Genomic DNA, 21773 nt, shown 5'->3' on the forward strand with positions numbered 1-21773 from the left:
AACTGTAACTCAGCAAAATCTTTGAAATTGTTGCGTTTATATTTTTGTTTAATATAGATAATGCAGTTCGAAGTGCTGAAAACAGGGCACGTGAATTGTTAGATTAAAAAAAACGAATCAATGTATTCTAACAGTTTATTAGATTAATAAAACAAATAATTAAGTTCATAAACTACTTACCATTATAAATCAATTTAACGTAAAGTGTAACCTGGATTTACCCAGTCAACATCTACCACCATGTAACCCATTTACTGTACAAATTCAGAACAAAAATACTGTACAAAACAAGTGCTATTGACAAACCAATCAGTCTTCTTTAGGCCACTCACCAGCACGGTCGTTGAAATATACCATATCTGCAGATCTCTCAAACTAAATCAAATATATTTTATCAACATCATTTTTTTTCTCTCCCATGAATGAAGACCAATAAAGACAGTGCTATGATCATTAATCCTTTTATTGTTATCGGTTTGATTTTATCTTAAAATACACAGATATATATATTTTTTACAGTTTCTTAAATTCAACAAAAACAAATACAAACTCCACATAAACATTTGATAACATACAGTGGGGGAGAACAAGTATTTGATAACCTGCAAAATCGGCAGTGTTTCTTACTTACAAAGCATGTAGAGGTCTGTAATTTTTATCATAGGTACACTTCAACTGTGAGAGACGGAATCTAAATCAAAAATCCAGAAAATCACAGTGTATGATTAAGTAATTAATTTGAATTTTATTGCATGGCATAAGTATTTGATCACCTACCAACCAGTTTTCTGATGTATCAAATACTTATGCAATAAAATGCTAATTAATTACTTAAAAATCATACAATGTGATTTTCTGGATTTTTGTTTTAGATTCAGTCTCTCACAGTTGAAGTGTACCTATGATAAAAATTACAGACCTCTACATGCTTTGTAAGTAGGAAAACCTGCACAATCGGCAGTGTATCAAATACTTGTTCTCCCCACTGTACATTTTTTAGAAACTGAAAAAGCACAAACATACTAATCTAGTAAAATACCTCTTTTGTTAATAAACCAAAGAGTTGGTGCATTGCTTTCTTCATTGCAAATGTGGAGGAAGAAGATAACATGGGAGCAGTACAGTGCCTTCAAAAAGTATTCAGACCCCTTGACTAGTTCCACTTTTTTTTAGGTTAGACTCATTCTAAAATTACATTGTCCCCCCCCTCAAATATACTCACAATACCCCATAATGATAAAGCAAAAAAAAAAAAAAAAAAAAAATTATATATATATATATAAAATGCTAATTTTTTTTTTTTTTAAATGTACGTAAGTATTCAGACCCTATACTCAGTACTTTGTTGAAGCACCTTTGGCAGCGATTACAGCACTGAGTCTTCTTGGGTATGACCCTACAAGCTTGGCACACCTGTATTTGGAGAGTTTCTCCCATTCTTCTCTACAGATCCTCTCAAGCTCTCAGGTTGGATGGGGAGTGTTACTGCACAGCTATTTTCAGGTCCCTCCAGAGATGTTCGATCGGGTTCAAGTCCGGGCTCTGGCTGGGCCACTCAAGGACATTCAGAGACTTGTCCTGAAGCCACTCCTGCACTGTCTTGGCTGTGTTCTTAGGGTTGTTGTCCTGTTGGAAGGCGAACCAGTGACCTAAGTGTCAGTGACCTGATGGTTCTTGGTCACCTCCCTGACCAAGGCCCTTCTCCCCCGATCGCACAGTTTGGCCTGGCCGTCAGTTCTAGGAAGAGTCTTGGTGGTTCCAAACTTCTTCCATTTAATAATGTTGAAAGCCACTGTGTTCTTGGGGACCTTCAATGCTGCAGACATTTTTTTGGTACCCTTCTCCAGATCTGTGCCTCGACACAATCCTGTCTCGGAGCTCTACGGACAGTTCCTTCGACCTCATTGCTTGTTTTTTGCTCTGACAACTGTGTGACCTTATATTGACAGGCGTGTGCCTTTCCAAATCATGTCCAATCAATTGAATTTACCACAGGAGGACTCCAATCGAGTTGTTGAAACATCAAGGATGATCAATGTTAACAGGATGCACCCGAGCTCAATTTCGAGTCTCATAGCAAAGGGTCTGAATACTTATGTAAATAAGGTATTTCTGTTTTTGCTTTGTCATTATGGGGTATTGTGTGAGGAATTTTATTTGTTTAATCAATTTTAGAATAAAGCTGTACCGTAACAATTTGTAGAAAAAGTCAAGGAGTCAGAATACTTTCCAAAGGCACTGTATGTACATTCATGTCACACTTCCTTGTCTCACGGAGACATCTGTGATGGTATTCTACACGTGAGATATATCTACATGCGATGTGCATGTTTAACGAACATTACAAACTAAGGAGTTAGTTTTGGCAACAAATTCATGAGGAAATGTATATTAAAAAAAATAAGGCAACAGGTAAATATTTCATTCAAAGGCTTCATATTACGTTTTGAGTCTGTCAGTTTACAGAAATAAACTTAAAGTAAGCTGTACTATATGACAGACAGTGACAGTCCCTGATGTCGAGGGAGCATGAGTCCATAGAACTAAACCCAACTTCAGAAAGACAATCGGCTGCCAATGATCAGAATAAAGACGTGTCGGGTATTCAAACAGTAGAATGCCACCACGCATGTGAAAATCAATTTGTATAATTAATGAAAAAAAGACTGGCATAACAATAATAACAGCATGGTGCAAACATTTGTGCAACTAGTGTCAAAGTGATTCTTAGATCAGGGTTAACATGGGATTATAGTTAAAGAAATGTATTCTGGGCAGACGGATGACCACAGATCGTTGTCGACAGACAGGCATAGATGACATCATTAGTAGTCTGCATGGAGCGAACGATATCTATTATATTTAGTACCAATAAACTACAGAACTTCAAAATACAGTTGCAATTCTCAGTGCAGTCATTTGGGGGTACTCAACTGCAAGTCAAAAATCAACATGGCGCTATGGAGCTGACAGGTTTAAATGTCTATGGAGCCGACAGACAAGATGGCCAATGTTTAGAACGACAGATCAACGTTAGAAATCAAGGGGTGACAGTGAAGAATCAAACTGAATGTGATTTGACATGATACACTCATGCAGGCAACAGTCCGTTGTTGAGGACCGCAGAGCATGCATCTCCTAATGCCATCTTAATCAAATCAGTCACTGTCTGTTTGATTGCACCCCCCCCAAACAAATAGGCCATGCCAGACAAAACAGAAGAGAACACAGTTACGTTTGTCTAGTCTGAGCTGTCTTTAAACAGAAACTATTTAGCCCCTCCGGCTAACCAAACAGGTGTCCAGTTACAGGTGCTCTGATGTATGTAAGCACCAAATCAGATGACATCTGCTGATAAAGGTTTTCTTAGAGATGTACAAATCACTGCAACTTGGTCTCGACTTCAAATGATGTTGATATCTTGGTGTACCTCTTCTGCAAAATAGTAACACAGTGTAGGGCCTGGAGGATGACTGCTTAAAAAAAACAACTAAAAATCATTCACGATACGTTATGTGGATTGAAGAAAAAAACTAAACAAGTGACGGTTCGAGAGTGTGAGTGAATTTGTATGTGTACATTTTCGTGTTTGCATCATGGTGGCGAATGGCTCATTTCTGTAAATATCTTCAATACAAACAGTTCTCACTCCAAAAACTGCTTGTTTTCTCTTTTCTTTTAAACCTATGCACACACACACACATATATATTCATATATAATATAGATCTCTCCTCTGGCTGTATCAGTAGGTCTACTGCTCTGCGGCCTTGCCACCGGCACCTTTGAACTTGACCACCATGACGGTTATGTTGTCCGGGCACCCGCGGTAGAAAGACTGCAGGACGATGCTCTTGGCGCCAAAGTGGGGTTCGTCGAGGCGCTCTTTGATGAAGCGTACGGCCTCCTCGTTGCTGAACGCGTCCCACAGCCCGTCCGACGCCAGGATCATAAACTCTGGCTGCAGCTTATCTAGGTCAAAGGTCATGATGTCGGGGTTGGGGATGACAACATTCAGGTTCTTCAGCGGGTAGTCGCCCAGCGAACGAGACATTGCCAGGACGCCCTGAACACGCCACGAACCGTTGAAACTGATGAAGCCACCTGGAGGGGGAGGATGGGGAGAGAAGAAACCAATGGCTTTTAGTTACAGCAGATGAAGAGATAAAACAAATTTTTTGTGTTCCTAAGACCATGAGCAGATCCATGAATCTTTATCAACTACAGTATGAAGCCATTCAAGTGAAGGGGGGAATAAATGGATCAGCGCACAAAATGTATTTTCTTTGGTTTCAGATCTTTTCACTGACACAATGGTTTATATTGGACACAGTTCACATACTGTACTGAAGTTCAAAGGTAATGCAGAAAAATAAACAGTATTCAGGAGAGGTATGCGCTGCCCTGTATGTTTGCATTCTCTCCCACTGCCAGGGCCCCGAGCCAGGTTACTAGAGAATTACCCATGAAGAGGAATCAGAGTAACACACTGGATGAAAGGCTTTACTTGGAAGCCATACTCCACGGGAGGGAAACACAGGGTTACCCTTAACTTGAACCCTGCATCATAATAGCTATATAAAAACCGTCATAATATTTTATTTGATCTTTATTTAACTAGGCAAGTCAGTTAAGAACAAATTCTTATTTACAATGACAGCCTACCCCGGCCAAACCCTAACGACGCTGGGTCAATTGTGCGCTGCCCTATGGGACTCCCAATCACGGCTGGTTGTGATACACGCCTGTAGCACTGAGATGCAGTGACTTAGACCGCTGCACCACATGGGAGACCCAAGTAATAATAATGACAGAGCAGATGTTGTAAACAGTCATGAAAGCTGGTGTGAACTTATGACCAGTGATTTTACACTTACTTATAGTTACTTAGTTACTTAGGTCAGTTACTGGAAACTGCTAGCCAACTAGCTTACCCAGTTTGTGTGTCATTTGCGGTCATGACTTATTTGCAGCTCCACTACCAACCTGTAGATGGCGATGGTGAGCTATGGACAGCCACAAATAACAATAGTGTGTCCTACTTGATTTGTTACTCATTTGACTGAAGGCTCAATTCCATCAAAATCACTTTCACATGAAGGAGAACATGAAACAGTATAAAATTATAATTACATCACAGGCCAATGGGCTCTGTAGACGTTTTTTGGGGTTCTCTTGAAGAGTGCATTCCATTCCTCACTTACTGGCCCCCCTGATTTATATAAAGCTATGATGTCATCAAGGAAACATTAAGATAATAACCGGAGATCAAGGTGGTGGGAGTAGTCATGGATACTGCTCCTGATATATATATTTGTAATTTCATTTGGCAGAGGCATGGTTTACCCCTCAGTATAGCTACACTATAACAGCTGAACCAGGGATAATTGTGTAGTTTCCTCTAAAGTTAAAACTCGTTTTTCAAACACTCAGATTTCTTGTTACAAACTACAGTTTTGGTAAGTCGGTTAGGACACCTACTTTGTGCATGACAAGTAATTTTTCCAACAATTGTTTACAGACAGATTATTTCACATATAATTCACTGTATCACAATTCTAGTGGGTCAAAAGTTTACATACACTAAGTTGACTGTGCCTTTAAACAGCTTGGAAAATGCTGATAGGCTAATTGACATCATTTGAGTCAATTGGAGGTGTACCTGTGGATGTATTTCAAGGCCAACCTTCCAACTCAGTGCATCTTTGCTTGACGTCATGGGAAAATCAAAAGAAATCAGCCAAGACCTCAGAAAAAAAATGGTAGACCTCCACAAGTCTGGTTCATCCTTGGGAGCAATTTCCAAACGCCTGAAGGTACCACGTTCATCTGTACAAACAATAGTACGCCAGTATAAACACCATGGGACCACGCAGCCGTCATACCGCTTAGGAAGGAGACGCGTTCTGTCTCCTAGAGATTAACGTACTTTGGTGCGAAAAGTGCAAATCAATCCCAGAACATCAGCAAAGGACCTTGTGAAGATGCTGGAGGAATCATGTACAAAAGTATCGATATCCACAGTAAAATGAGTCCTATATCTTCATAACCTGAAAGGCCACTCAGCAAGGAAGAAGCCACTGCTCCAAAACCGCCATTAAAAAGCCAAACTGCGGTTTGCAACTGCACATGGGGACAAAGATTGTCCTTTTTGGAGAAATGTCCTCTGGTCTGATGAAACAAAAATAGAACTATTTGGCCCTAATGACCATCGTTAAGTTTGGAGGAAAAAGGGGGATGCTTGCAAGCCGAAAAACACCATCTCAACCGTGAAGCACGGGGGTGGCAGCATCATGTTGGGTGCTTTGCTGCAGGAGGGACTGGTGCACTTCACAAAATAGATGGCATCATGAGGGAAGACAATTATGTGGATATATTGAGGCAACATCTCAAGACATCAGTCAGGAAGTTAATGCTTGGTCGCAAATGGGTATTCCAAATGGACAATTACCCCAAGCATACTTCCAAAGTTGTTGCAAAATGGCTTAAGGACAAAGTCAAAGTATTAGAGTGGCCATCGCAAAGCCCTGACCTCCATCCTATAGAAAATGTGAGGGCAGAACTGAAAAAGCATGTGCGAGTAAGGAGGCCCACAACCCTGACTCAGTTACACCAGCTGTCATGAGGAATGGGCCAAAATTCACCGAACTTATTGTGGGAAGCTTTTGGAAGGCTACCCGAAACATTTGATCCAAGTTAAACAATTTAAAGGCAATGTTACCAAATACTAATTGAGTGTATGTAAACTTCTGACCCACTGGGAATGTGATGAAAGAAATAAAAGCTGAAATAAATCAAATCATTCTCTCTTCTATTCTGACATTTCACATTCTTAAAATAAAGTGGTGATCCTACCTGACCTAAGACAGGGAATTTTTACTAAGACTAAATGTCAGGAATTGTGAGAAACTGAGTTTAAATGTATTTGGCTAAAGGTGTATGTAAACTTCCAACTTCAACTGTATAAATGTTTAAGATTAGGGCTAGTAGTGGAGAGAACTGATCCTAAACCAGTTATTAAGGCATATCCTTTTGCTCACCAGCCTTCTTGATCCTCTTGCGTTCTTTAAGCTGGTAGGGCTTGTGATCATGTGACAGGGCGATGGCATTGCCATCTTTGTCACAGAGCACTCCGCGCGAGTCGCCAACGTTCGCCACCGTCAACTCTTTATCAGACAGCAGGGCCACCAGACATGTGGTACCTGAGAGAGGGAGGACGGGGAGGAGAAAGATGAATAGAACCATGTTAGTCTTGAATAGAACTTGAACATCCTATTGCCAAATTCACTGTATAGTAGGGGAGGTAGTTCTGCTCTAAATCAGTGACTTTAGTTCAACAATCAAATACAAGGGAGGAGCGAAAACTCGCAGACACATGACTTTGACACATGCGCTATAGCGTGAGATTGCACAAACAAACCCTCTCCAACAATACACAGCCACAGCCCTTTGAAAACAGCACTTCAAAAAGTTGTCCTCTTTGGGTTGTTTTCTTCTCCCTTTCCCTTCTTTGTTTGGTTTCCCAGTCTCTGGGCTGAGACTGAAGCCCATTGTCTGAGATCCAAAGCCCTGCAGTGAGAACATACCAGTCTGTTTGACCATCTGTCTGTTTGCACACCACACAACCCAGAACAGGGCATAGGGGTATGGGAACATCTGACTGGACCACCCCAAGGAGGAGAGATGCTTTGGGACTGGCAGGTAGAGGGAGTGAGGGGAGGTCCATTTCATTGAATGAACCTGCCTTCAGTTTCAACCCTGCGCCTACATTGCATGTCTACACTTGTGATGTGATTGTGATTTTCCATTGCAGGAATTGGGTTATACTCTGCTGTTTCAGGGCTTAGTGAGGAAATTAAACAGGTTCAGCTCCCTGGTGATGTGTTTTTCCATTCGCTTCAATCATTTAGAGGCAAAGACCCTCCGAGCCGCCTGAAACTGATCAAGAAATAATGTAGGAAGAGAGAAAAATGGGGGGAGTGAGAGATGTAGAGCACTAGATTGTGAATAAAAAGGGGAAAGAGGAGGAGAAGTCGAGGGCGAATGAAGGGAAAATTAGATTACTTCTCAGCAGGACTGTGATTTTATTATTCCCATTTATAGCTTTGGATGAGGGAAAAAAATTACAAAACAAACAGAAAACGGAGCCAGAATGAAAGAGGCAAGAGGGGAGAAAGAGAGGATGAGGCAGACAGCAGGAAAGTGGGGGTAGAGAAAGAGAGGATGAGGCAGACAGCAGGAAAGTGGGGGTAGAGAAAGAGAGGCTGGGGCAGACAGCGGGAAAGTGGGGGTAGAGAGAAAGAGAGGATGGGGCAGACAGCAGAAAAGTGGGGGGTAAAGAGAAAGAGAGGATGGGGCAGACAGCGGGAAAGTGGGGGTAGAGAGAAAGAGAGGATGGGGCAGACAGCGGGAAAGTGGGGGGTAAAGAGAAAGAGAGGATGGGGCAGACAGCAGGAAAGTGGGGGTAGAAAAAGAGAGCATGGGGCAGACGGCAGGAAAGTGGGGGTAGAGAGAAAGTGGAAACAAGGTGGGAGATAGGAGAGTGAACACAAAAGTTAGCCATTCTATCTTTTCATCTCTCTGTGTGTGTCTAATCCTCTCCTGCTCCGGTCGACAACTGGCACCTCTGTACCATGCCGTTCAGCTAATTATTTCTTAATCGGGCTCCCGTTGTGATGGAGAAAATGGGCTGTACTGCCCTGCAAGCGCACCCTTCCCCAATTAGTTTCACAGAGCTGCACACACACATACCTCTCCTTTTCCAATTAAACCATCATCCTAGCACAAACATACCACTATCTGATTAGCTCAACGTTGCCCCGTGCACATCCACAAATCCAATTAAACCTAGCATACCTATGTAGACTGACTTCTCCAAATTAGCCTAGCATACCTGAGCTAGTTCACTCCTTCAATTAGCCAAGGATACCTACAGATTGACTTCTCCAATTAGCCTAGCATATCTACGTTAGTTCACGTTTTTAATTAACGTAACATTCTGTACCTAGGCTAACTCTCTTCTTCAATTAGCTGGGCTCTACCCTGTTCCGCTCTCTTTTCTCTGAGCATTAGGCATGGCCTGGGCATGTCAAATTCTCCAATTAGCCTACTTTAGTGTGTGCACATAACTATGTCCATGCCATTGTCTACCCACTTTCTAAAAAATAAAAAACAGAACGAACATCTACTACCCAGTCCAAAAGAAAATGCTTCCCCATATATCCTGTGCTGGTCTAGATATCAGCTTTTCCCTATTAACCCCAGGTCCTGACTATAAAGAGAGCAGTGGTCCTCTTAGACATACCAGGCCAAAGAAACGTTAAATAAATAACTCACTGTAATAAAAGACGGTTTGAATAGACTTAGCTCTTGGCCATTTCATCAGGGGCCTCTCACTCACTTCTCTCTTTTTCCTTCTATTGTTCCCAGATAAACAATGGATGGCTGGATGAAAAGAGCGAGGGATACATCTGATAGGTTGCCCAGGGGACTCTGTTCGCCCCGATAACAACAAAAGCTCAACGCTTCAGTCCCTAAATGAGCTACCCGCTCAATCAGATATAAGGACAACAATCAAAAACAATTACCAGTCCAACTGATCCCCCCCCCCCCCCCAGACTCAGGGAGGAAGTTGGGCTGAAAACTATTTCCATTTCAATACATGGCTGACTAATGCTTTGCAACACAAAAGCAGGACTTAAAAAAAAAAAAAGAAAGTAGGGTAGCTTTATGGTAAGATTATCTTTGGGCTCAAACTTAAATAATTCTTCCTGTCGTCCAAACAAAGGGATGAGTGAAATACAGGAGGATAATGAGCATAATGGGGCTAGGAGGGGGACGGTTGAAACCTCAGTCTGGGAATCAACAGGGCATCTTGCTTTGGAGGGAAAGGAGGGATGGGAGAGAGGGAGGAATGGATGGGAGAGGGGTGGGAGAGGAAAGGATGGGAGGGAGTGAGGGGTGGAGGGGTGGGAGTGATGGGAGAGAGGACGGGTGGAGGGGTGGGAGAGAGGAAGGGGTGGGAGAGAGAGAGGAAGGGATGGGAGAGAGGAAGGGGTGGCGGTGTGTGAGGAATGGGAGAGAGAGAGGAATGGATGGGAGAGGGGTGGGAGAGAGGTAGGGGTGGAGGTGTGGGAGGAATGGGAGAGAGGGAGGAATGGATGGGAGAGGGGTGGGAGAGAGGAAGAAGTGGGAGAGAGGAAGGGGTGGAGGGGTGGGAGAGAGGAAGGGGTGGAGGGGTGGGAGAGAGGAAGGGGTGGGAGAGAGAGAGGAATGGATGGGAGAGGGTTGGGAGAGAGGATGGGATGGGAGGGAGTGAGGGGTGGAGGGAGTGAGGGGTGGGAGGGATGGGAGAGAGGAAAGGGTGGGAGAGAGAGAGGAAGGGATGGGAGAGAGGAAGTGGTGGAGGTGTGGGAGGAATGGGAGAGAGGGAGGAATGGATGGGAGAGGGGTGGGAGAGAGGAAGGGTGTAGGGGTGTAGGGGTGGGAGAGAGGAAGGGGTGGGAGAGAGGAAGGGGTGTAGGGGTGGAGAGAGGAAGGGGTGGGAGAGAGGAAGGGGTGTAGGGGTGGGAGAGAGGAAGGGGTGGGAGAGAGGAAGGGGTGTAGGGGTGGGAGAGAGGAAGGGGTGGGAGAGAGGAAGGGTGTAGGGGTGGGAGAGAGGAAGGGGTGGGAGAGAGGAAGGGGTGGAGGGGTGGGAGAGTGGAAGGGGTGGGAGAGAGGAAGGGGTGGAGGAATGGGAGAGAGGGAGGAATGGATGGGAGAGAGGAAGGGATGGAGGAATGGGAGAGAGGGAGGAATGGATGGGAGAGGGGTGGGAGAGAGGAAGGGGTGGAGGTGTGGGAGGAATGAGAGAGAGGGAGGAATGGATGGGAGAGGGGTGGGAGAGAGGAAGGGGTGGGAGAGAGGAAGGGGTGTAGGGGTGGGAGAGTGGAAGGGGTGGGAGAGAGGAAGGGGTGGAGGGGTGGGAGAGTGGAAGAAGTGGGAGAGAGGAAGAAGTGGGAGAGAGGAAGAAGTGGGAGAGAGGAAGAAGTGGGAGAGAGGAAGGGGTGGGAGAGTGGAAGAAGTGGGAGAGTGGAAGGGGTGGGAGAGTGGAAGGGGTGGGAGAGTGGAAGGGGTGGGAGAGTGGAAGGGGTGGGAGAGAGGAAGGGGTGGGAGAGAGAAAGGGGTGGGAGAGAGGAAGGGGTGGGAGAGAGGAAGAAGTGGGAGAGAGGAAGAAGTGGGAGAGAGGAAGAAGTGGGAGAGAGGAAGGGGTGGAGGGGTGGGAGAGAGGAAGGGGTGGGAGAGAGGGAGGGGTGGAGGGGTGGGAGAGAGGGAGGGGTGGAGGGGTGGGAGAGAGGGAGGGGTGGGAGAGAGGAAGGGGTGGATGGGTGGGAGAGAGGAAGGGGTGGGAGAGAGGGAGGGGTGGGTGGGAGAGATGGCTGAGCAGAAGGAAGATGGGACTTGTGGGTAGGCTAGTTTAGCCTTTTCCACTAGACTGAGTGACGCAGATCACACAATCGATTTCTATCAGCATCTGGGATTTCTGCAGAGAGGAGGTCAAAAGGGAGGTGAGTGGTCCCGTGTGGCTCAGTTGGTAAAGCATGGCGCTTGCAATGCCAAGGTTGTGGGTTTGATTCCCACAGGGGACCAATATGATAATGTATGTAGACACTACTGTAAGTGGCTCTGGAGAAGAGCGTCTGCTAAATGACTAACATGTAAATGACAAACAGAGGTAGTGCCTTCACTAAGTGGGCACGTCGCAGGAGGAGAAACCCAAAAGTCAACTGTCGCGCCCAGCACGGGAGTTAGCTTGTTATGGTCTCGGGTACAACACTGGTTCTACTTTTACAATCATGGTGTCACATGACCTCTAGTAGAATGTGACTGACACAGCCTGACCGCTTGAAAGGCCTCTTCATACCAGCCACGCATTCAATTACACACTCATCCGAGTCACGAGGTTCTGTGCTGTGAATACTATAGTGAACTGTACACTCTATAGGATAATACACTCCATCACTCTCTCTCCCCCAACTCCCACTCAGAATAATAAGTTACATGCAAAGAATTATATTCCGTAGAACACCCTCTCTCGAATTCTCACTAGTTCGTTCTCTTCCTCTTGGACGCTCTCACTCTTTCTCCACCTCCCACTCCGAACATTAAGTTATGTCAGGATCCCGAATCCCCGGAGAGAGGCAGAGACATTGCGTGTGCTGCATTCCTAAAATCACAGTGTGTGAAGCGAGTCTTTTACCACCACCTCATCATTAATATTTTAGCTCCCTCTTCCCTACATCCTGAATATACCATCATTGGATCTGTTGTGACAACTTCGCTCCCCCTCTCTTCCTCCCCCCCCTCTCTGGTCCTGTGGGTGCTAAACGAGTACGGGTGGCGGTGAAGATGGATGGCGCTCCATCTCCCTCGCTCTATGAGTTCAGGACGACACTCTTCCCCTTTCAGTATCACCTTCTGTCATCTTTATCATATCCCCATCCCTATTTTTGTCCCTTGGCTTACTCTCGTTCCCTCTGTTCCATACACTGGCCCTTTGTCTCTGTCCAACCCTTTTCTCTCTCTTTTGTCCTCCTTCCCCGTTCTTTCTATTCCCCTTATCATGCAACTCTATACCCTCTCGCCCTACACACAGGGCATTCAGAAAGTATTCAGACCTTTTCACGTCCTCCACATTGTTAGAGCTTTATTCGAAAACGGATTAAATAGTTTGTCCCTCATCAATCTACACAAAATACCCCATTTTAACGACAAAGCAAAAACAGGTTAAGATGTTTTTTTTGCAAATTTATTTATATTTTTTAAAAAGACGGAAATATTACATTTACATAAGTAACCAGAACCTTTACTCAGTACTTTGTTGAAAGCGATTACAGCACCGAGTCTTCTTGGGTATTGACTATACAAGCTTGGCACACCTGTATTTGGGGAGTTTCTCCCATTCTTCTCTGCAGATCCTGTCAAGCTCTGTCAGGGTGGTTGGGGAACGTCACTGCACAGCTATTTTCAGGTCTCTCCAAGATGTTCAGAGCACCCTGGAGGAAGTTTCATCAAGGATCTCTGTACTTTGCTCTGTTCATCCTTCCCTCAATCCTGACTAGTCTCCCAGTCCCTGCAAAAAAAGTTTGGTACACTTCCCCAGATCTGTGCCTCGACACAATCCTGTCTCTGAGCTCTATGGACAATTCCTTGAACCTCATGGCTTGGTTTTTGCACTGTCAACTGTGGGACCTTGTATAAGAACAAGTGTGTGCCTTTCCAAATCATGTCCAATCAGTTTAATTTACCATAGGTGGACTCCAATCAAGTTGTAGAAACATCTCAAGGATGATCAACGGAAACAGGATGCAACTGAGCTCAATTGAGTCTCATAGCAAAGGTTCTACTTATGTAAATAAGGTAGTTTTTTTGTTGTTGTTGTAATAAATGTGCAAACATTTCTAAAAACCTGTTTTAACTTTGTCATTATGGCATATTGTGTGTAGATTGAGGGGGGGGGGGGTTATTTAATCCACTTTAGAATAAGGCTGTAACAAAATATGGAAAGGTAGAGGGGTCTGAATACTTTCCCGAATGCTCTGTACAGAAATGCCTTCAGAAATTATTGACACCCCTAGACTTTTTCCGCATTTTGTTGTGTTACAGCATGAATTTAAAATGGATGAAATTGAGATTGTGTGTCACTGGCCTACACACAATACCCTATAATATCAAAGTGGAAATATGTGTTTAGACATTTTTACAAATGATTTTAAAATGAAAAGCCTAAATAAGTCCAGGAATACAAATTTGCTTAATAAGTTGCATGGACTCACTGTGAGCAATAGTGTTTAATATGATTTTTGATTGACTACCTCATCTCTGTACCCCACACATACAGATAATTGTAAGGTCCCGCAGTTGAGCAGTGAATTTCAAAACAGATTCAACAAAGATGAGGGAGGTTTTCCAATGCCTCGCAAAGAAGGGCACCTATTGGTAGATATTTAAAAAGCAGAGTATCCCTTTAAGCATGGTGAAGTTATTAATTACACTTCGGATGGTGCATCAATACACCCAGCCACTACAAAGATTCCGGCAACTGAGTTAGGAAGGACGCCTGTGAGGAAGGAAACAGCTCAGGGGATTTCACCATGAGGCCAACAGTGACTTTAATACAGTTAGATTTAAATGGCTGTGATGGATCAACAACATTGTAGTTACTCCACAATACAAAGCTAATTGACAGAGTGAAAAGAAGGAAGGCTGTACAGAATAATATTCTAAAACAGGCATCTTGTTTGCAAAAACACACTAAAGTAAAACTGCAAAAGAAATGTGGCAAAGCAATTCACTTTTTGTCCTGAATACAACATATTACTGAGTACCTCTCCATATTTTCAAGTATAGTGGTGGCTGTATCATGTTATCAAATCACATTTTACTTGTTGTATTCGGCGCATGTCACAGGTGTAGAACTAGGTGAAATGCTTACTTACAAGCCCTCAACCAACAATTCAGTTAAGAAAAATAAGTGTTTAGAAAGTATTTACTAAAATAAACTGAAGTAAAAATATAAATACATAAGAACCTTTTTTTTTTTAAATAACAAAATTAAAGATTAACAATAAAATAACAATAACGAGGCTATAAACAAGGGGTACCGGTACAGAGTCAATGTGCGGGGGCACAGAGGTAAAGTGGCTATGCATAGATAATAAAACAGAGACTAGCAGCAGCGTAAAATGCAAATAGCCCGGGTAGCCATTTGATTAGCTGTTCAGGAGTCTTTTATTGCTTGGGGATAGAAGCTGTGAAGAAGCCTTTCGGACCTAGACTTGGCGCTTCGGTTCCGCTTGCCATGTGGTAGCAGAGAGAACAGTCTATGACTGGGGAGGCTGGAGCCTTTGACAATTTTTAGGGCCTTCCTCTGACACTATAGGCGGTCTCATCGTTGTCAGTGATTAGGCCTACCACTGTTGTGTCATTGGCAAACTTAATGATGGTGTTGGAGTCGTGCTTGGCCATGCAGTCATGAGTACAGGAGGGGACTGAGCCCCTGAGGGGCCGCCGTGTTGAGGATCAGCGTGGCGGATGTGTGGCTACCTACCCTTACCACCTGGGGTCGGCCCGTCAGGAAGTCCAGGATCCAGAGGGAGGTGTTTAGTCCCAGGGTACTTAGCTTAGTGATGAGTGATGAGTGATGAGCTTTGAGGGTACTATGGTGTTGAACTCTGAGCTGTAGTCAATGAATAGCATTCTCACATAGGTGTTCCTTTTGTCCAGATGGGAAAGGGCAGTGTGGAGTGCAATAGAGAGTGCGGCCTTGTGAATGTTGACCTGTTTAAAGTTCTTATATCAGCGACAGAGAGCGTTCTTTCACCAGAACTGTGGGTTCCCACATGCATGCTTCAGTGTTGCTTGCCTCGAAGCGAGCATAGAAGTAATTTAGCTCATCTGGTAGGCTTGGGTCACTGGGCAGCTTGCAGCTGTGCTTCCCTTTGTAGTCCATAATAGTTTGGGTATATTTGCAATCATTAAGGACTGGGGACTTTTTCAGGATAAAACAGAAAGAATGGAGCTAAGCACTGGCAACATCCTAGAGGAAAACCTGCCTCAGTCTGCTTTCCACCAGACACTGGGTGATGAATTCACCTTTCAGCAGGACAATAACATAAAACAAGTCCAAATCTACAATGGAGTTACTTACCAAGAAGACAGTGAATGTTGCTGAGTGGCTGAGTTATACTTTTGACTTAAATCAACTTGAAAATGTATGGCAAGACCTGAAAATGTTTGTGTAGCAACAATCAACCACCAATTTGACAGAGTTGAAGAATTTTGAAAACAATAAATGGGCAATTGTTGCACAATCCAGGTGTGGAAAACTTTGAGATGTACCCAAAAAGACACACAGCTGTAATTGCTGTCAATGTGCTCCTACAAAGTAATGAATCAGGATTGTGAATACTTATGTAAATTACATATTTCTGCATTTCATTTCCAATAAATATGCAAAAATGTCTAAAAACATGTTTTCACTTTGTCATTATGGCTTATTGTGTGTAGATGGGTGAGAGAAAACAATCAATGTAATCAATTTTGAATTCAGGCTGTAAAAACACAATGTGGAATAAGTCAAGGGGTATGAACACATTCTGAAAGCGCCATCTGTCAAGCCACCCTGAGGAGAGGCAGCTGAGCAGAGGGCTTTGGCACTTTCTCTCCCTCTTTCTCCCTTGTTACTGCTACGTCTGTGTCTATGTCTGATGAAGATAAAGCTATATTTCAACAGCTGAATAAGCAGCACGGCCGGAGCCTAAGCCCAAAGTCAGAAATACTTTGCAAGCAGCAATTTAGGGCTCCTAGAAAAACAAGTGTAGGAATGAGCAAACCAATGTGAGCAAACATCACAATAGTAATGGGCTCCTTCCTTATAAGAGTCCAGGAGAAGTGCATGTCTGCCCCTAGCCAACCCCACTCATGTACACAAAACAATCTCATACACCCCCCTCGAACCACAGCTATTTTTACAAGCTTCATTTCCCCTAACTCTCGCTATCAAAAACACCACAGCTATTTCAACAAACTCTTCACTCTGTCCCCAAACAAACTATAGCCATCATTTGAGAATTTCTCAGACAACAGTGTTTGAGCATGCAGAAATTAGTGCAATCAATCCAAAACAAAGAATTGTGGTCACGGTACAACACGGATCACAAGACTGGGGCATCCAACTAACCGTGAAGTCAGCACTACACATTATAGCCTATTCATTTTTTTTGTAGGAAATGGTACATATTTTCCCTCTAATGGTTAAATTCAGGATTAAGGTATAAACTGTTGCTAGATTAGTGGAACATGTCTGCCCACAGAGGGTGCCTGTGACCTTTAACCCCTGGCTGCCCTGCCCTCTGACCTGCTTCGTTGTAGACGGCTGACAGCTTGTCCAGCATGTCCCTGTCCAGAGCCAGGATCTGCTGCTCCAGAATGGAGGAATAGGACAGACCACCGCTGCTCTCATTCTTCTCCTTCTCCCGGTCGTAGCTCAGGAGCTGTTGACGCAACGCCTCCGACAGATGGGCCTTGGCAAAGTCAGCCGCCGCCTGGGACAAGAAGGAGGAGGGAGAGAGAGCTACAGTGAGCTGGCTATACTGAAGTCAAGAGTTATACATGGTGTAAACTGTAAGAAATTGTAAACTAAGTGATGTTCACAGCTCTGCCACACAGCATCAAACCATGTGGGTGCCCCCGCACTGTAGTCAGACACACACGCGCACACGCACACACACACACACACACACACACGGGGGAGAAGACAGGCTACAGTAGCGGTGACCTGGCTGTCCTCAGTTCCTTGCTGAAACCCAGATAAAGCAGCAGATAAATAGCCATAGGTAAAGGAGGGGGAGAAACTGCACCACTAGCTAAACACGCTTCCCCTCCCGCCGTGCTGTGGAATACAGCTGAGCAAGAGAAACTCTATCCTCGGCTGTTCATCTCAGCCATGCGATAACGGCACACCCTTTGACAGACAGATATGCAACGCTTCACAACAATAGAGAACGGCTCGTTTTTCTCCTCCTTCCCTGAATCATGGACAGAGATTCAAGCCTAGCCAAGCTGAGCCAAAAGAGAAAGATATTAGTGTAAAATAATTAGACGCTTTGACTAACAGGGGGCTTAGCGCTTATATGAGAGGTCAGGGCCCCCAGACAGAGCATGATCTTCTGCCTTATCACTCAGAAACTGTTTCTACCTAACATTTTCAACTCGCTTCACTTTCTGACTCTCCCTCACAATATTTCTCTGGCTCTCTCGCTCCCGCTCGCTCTGCGACAGTCCCTTGCTCTCTGTATCCGACCCCTTCCCCTCTGCCTGCGGTTCCCACAACCCCTCTGTGCTCGCTTTGGGAGCGAGGCCTACGGCTGGAATATCCGTCTAGGCCTCTTTCTCTGGCCTCTCTCTCTGAGCTTGCGTGGGGACGTATCTCAGACATTCCTTCCCTCCTGTGGTTACCATAGTGACCGCAGGGATCATAAGGAGGTCAGAGGTCTTTTGTCTGGAGGAACTACATGGGACAGTAGTGACCACATTAATAGCTGCTTTAGTGCCCTGTTATTGTGAAGTACAAGGCCTTTCTGGGTTAACAAAGTCAATTTATCCTTTCAGACATCCAAAGAGCAGATGTGTGTGTGTGTGTGTGTTTATATGTGAGTGAACACACAGTCATTAAGCCTGGATAAGCAAAGAAAACAGGATAACAAGTCTTAGTTATCCTGTTAAGTGACAGGGTGGATGATCGGACACCTGTAAAGAGCTCAGCCCTGCTCTACTCTGACCCGTCCTAGTCCCACTGATCAACTGTGATCAGCACCACCCTACTCAACTACTTTAGACCTACCGGGACACCAACATGTCTCCTATTACCCAGATATTATCAGTCGCCTGAGAAAAAGGACGAAACGGCAGCAGTCATGGTTTATACACCGAGAGTGAGAGACAGACACAGAGAGGGGATGGTAGAAGTGTGTGACTTATCTGGGCTGTGTTATTTGCTGTGTGTCGTGATGGGGAGAGGAACGGAGGACTGGGGAGAGAAGAACAAAAGGATGACAGAAGTATGGAGAGAAGAATGACAGAGAGAGTGTGTGTGAGAGAGAGAGATAACACTGCTCTGAGAACTCTTATCTGCTGCGTGTGCACGGCCGACAGTTCTGCTGCTGCCTTAATCATCACAGTGGCGAACTAGTGTGTGTGCTGACTGGGGGGGAGGGGGGGGTTCGATAGCCACAAACGACATCCTTCTACCAGACCGTCCACTGGCAGTTGGGTTTCAGACTTTATGTATTCTCAATTATGCTTAAAAATATTTAGTACCTAACATTCTACATAAACGTCAGCGTCAGTTAGAAAGACCCTTTTCCTATCACTCATCTTTAGAAAACGTACACTAAAAACCGTTGACACAATGGAAAAAATCTCATGATTTATTATTGAAATAGCATGGGCAACTGAGAAAAACTAAATTGGCACAATTGAAGGCCAAGTGGCAAAGCATAATGCAGCATGCGGGTCGGGGCAGATGAGATGTAGCCATTGTTTGTGTCTAAGTTTTTGTTAGTTTCTTATGTATAAATTTGTTTTTCAAACGTAAAAAAGGAAAAAGAAAATGTGGACAGCAGTCGCAGAAGGCTCTTAATAACAGCCTACCCTAATGAGCAGAATTACCATGTCGTGGGAGTTGGCCTTGCGGCGATGCTCCACCAAGACAACAAAGCAGCAGATCCCATCACATGAGAGGCATCTGTCAGCAGAGTGACAGAAAGGCAGCAAATATGCTCTCCTGATGAGATACTTTGTGCATTTACTCTATTGAGATGCACACTGTCCACACACTGGAGTTTTCCCAGTGTTCTTCAGCAGCGAGTGTGAGGAATGTCACAGCTTTGCTCTACCAGCAGATTCCCCCTCCTTACACACACCCCTTATATAACCGCCCACCCTGAAGACCATCTCCCCTCAACTGAACACTTTCCAAATCCCCTCCCACACCATATGCTTCGCCCAACCCAAACGAATAACCCCTCCAGCCTCATCCAATGACAACAGCCAGATCTCTTTACCATAGACGTCCGTCAGACAGTGAGGTTATTAGATCCAGGGAGAGTTATGTACTGTAGGTCTCATTAGGCTGACTGAGGGAGGGAGAGGGGACTGAACAGAATGACAGTGAGGGAGAGGGGACTGAACAGAATGACAGTGAGGGAGAGGGGACTGAACAGGTGCTCTTACTGCCAGGTTTAGTGATGTTTAAGGGATGGGGAAGGGTCTGCCTGATTGTGTGTGTGTGTGGGGGGGGGGGGGGGGGTACATCATTAAAAATACACCCCTCCCCCTCAAAAACAGAGAGCGAGAGGAGTAGAAAGCGAGATGAGGGCAGTGGACTAGCTTTACTGAAGTATATCATTAAAATATATTCTCCATTTGTACAGAAAGACGCAGAGTGTGACAGAGAGACAGAGACAGAGAGAGAGAGAGCGCTGAGAGAGGATAGAACGCTGCAGAGGAAGAGCCTGTGTCCATCTTTGACTGATGTGGGGCTACTCGTCTCAGCTCACCTCTAAGCTACCCAGTACCACTGTCGTCCAACATGAAGGAGTGGAACACAGAAAGGCAGCTGTACTTTGTTGTAAAACTACTGTCAAACAAGTGTTTTTTTTACATTTCTGGAAAAGCCATGATGTTTAACCTCAAAAGGCCCATGTCTGCAACCACTCCTCACGTACATTTATCTGGTGCCATCACAGAATGTACTGCAACTCTATAGGTTGGTTTGCTGCAGAGGTGTAGCGTAGCCTACTGTAACTATATCCTTACAGTGACATTGCAGAGGTCTGTCCTTAGCAGTGGAGAGTGCTAGCCTAGCGGTGAAAGCTAATTCCGTTAGGCTAGCATCATGTTTGCGATGTGTCAAAGCTCTGTCAAGTATATATATATATATATGAGAAAGGGCGTGAGAGAGAGGGGGGGGTCATTGTGCCAAATATAAACTCAGCAAAAAAAAAGAAATGTCCCTTTTTCAGGACCCCGTCTTTCAAAGATAATTCATAAAAATCCAAATAACTTCACAGATCTTCATTGTAAATGGTTTAAACACTGTTTCCCATGCTTGTTCAATAAACCATAAACAATTAATGAACATGCACCTGTGGAACGGTCGTTAAGACACTAACAGCTTACAGACGGTAGGCAATTAAGGTCAGTTATGAAAACATAGGACACTAAAAGAGGCCTTTCTACTGACTCTGAAAAACACCAACAGAAAGATGCCCAGGGTCCCTGCTCATCTGTGTGAATGTGCCTTAGGCATGAGGACTGCAGATGTGGCCAGGGCAATAAATTGCAATGTCCGTACTGTGAGACGCCTAAGACAGCGCTACAGGATGGACAGCTGATCATCCTCACAGTTGCAGACCATGTGTAACACCTGCACAGGATCGGTACATCCGAACATCACACCTGCGGGACAGGTACAGGATGGCAACAACAACTTCCCGAGTTACACCAGGAACGCACAATCCCTCCGTCAGTGCTCAGACTGTACGCAATAGGCTGGACTGAGGGCTTGTAGGCTTGTTGTAAGGCAGGTCCTCACCAGACATCACCGGCAACAACGTCGCTTATGGGCACAAACCCACTGTCGCTGGACCAGAGAGGACTGGCAAAAAGTGCTCTTCACTGACGAGTCGCAGTTTTGTCCCACCAGGGGATGGTCGGATTTGCGTTTATCGTCGAAGGATTGAGCGTTACACTGAGGCCTGTACTCTGGTGCGGGATCAATTAGGAGGTGCCACCAGCCATACTGCTGGTTCTGTGCGTGATTTCCTGCATGACAGGAATGTCAGTGTTCTGCCATGGCCCGCGAAGAGCCCGGATCTCAAACCCATTGAGCACCTCTGGGACCTGCTGGATTGGAGGGTGATGGCTAGGGCCATTCCCCCCCAGAAATTTCCGGGAACTTGCAGGTGCCTTGGAAGAGTGGGGTAACATCTCACAGCAAGAACTGGCAAATCTGGTGCAGTCCATGAGGAGATGCGGTGCAGTACTTAATGCAGCTGGTGGCCACACCAGATACAGACTGTTACTTTAGATTTTGACCCCCCCCCCCCCCTTGGTTCAGGGACACATTATTCAATTTCTGTTAGTCACGTCTGTGGAACTTGTTCAGCTTATGTTTCAGTTGTTAAATCTTACGTTCATACAAATATTTACACACGTTAAAGTTTGCTGAAAA

The 21773-nt window shown here is 44.8% G+C and overlaps 1 protein-coding gene across 1 annotated transcript in view; it reads right to left on the reverse strand.

The window, feature by feature from the left end:
• Positions 1–445: 445 nt before the first annotated feature.
• The window catches only part of ppm1lb (protein phosphatase, Mg2+/Mn2+ dependent, 1Lb), a 41727-nt gene continuing 20399 nt past the window's right edge, over positions 446–21773 (reverse strand). Inside the window, exons 2-4 of the mRNA XM_020503101.2 lie at positions 16896–17082; positions 7039–7200; positions 446–4102 (exon numbers count right to left, since the gene is read on the reverse strand). Coding sequence (XP_020358690.1) covers positions 3753–4102; positions 7039–7200; positions 16896–17082 — 699 coding nt within the window. The 3' untranslated portion in view covers positions 446–3752. The remainder of the gene's footprint in view (positions 4103–7038; positions 7201–16895; positions 17083–21773) is intronic.

This window comes from Oncorhynchus kisutch, linkage group LG15 (genome assembly GCF_002021735.2).
Source record: "Oncorhynchus kisutch isolate 150728-3 linkage group LG15, Okis_V2, whole genome shotgun sequence".
Taxonomy (NCBI): domain Eukaryota; kingdom Metazoa; phylum Chordata; class Actinopteri; order Salmoniformes; family Salmonidae; genus Oncorhynchus; species Oncorhynchus kisutch.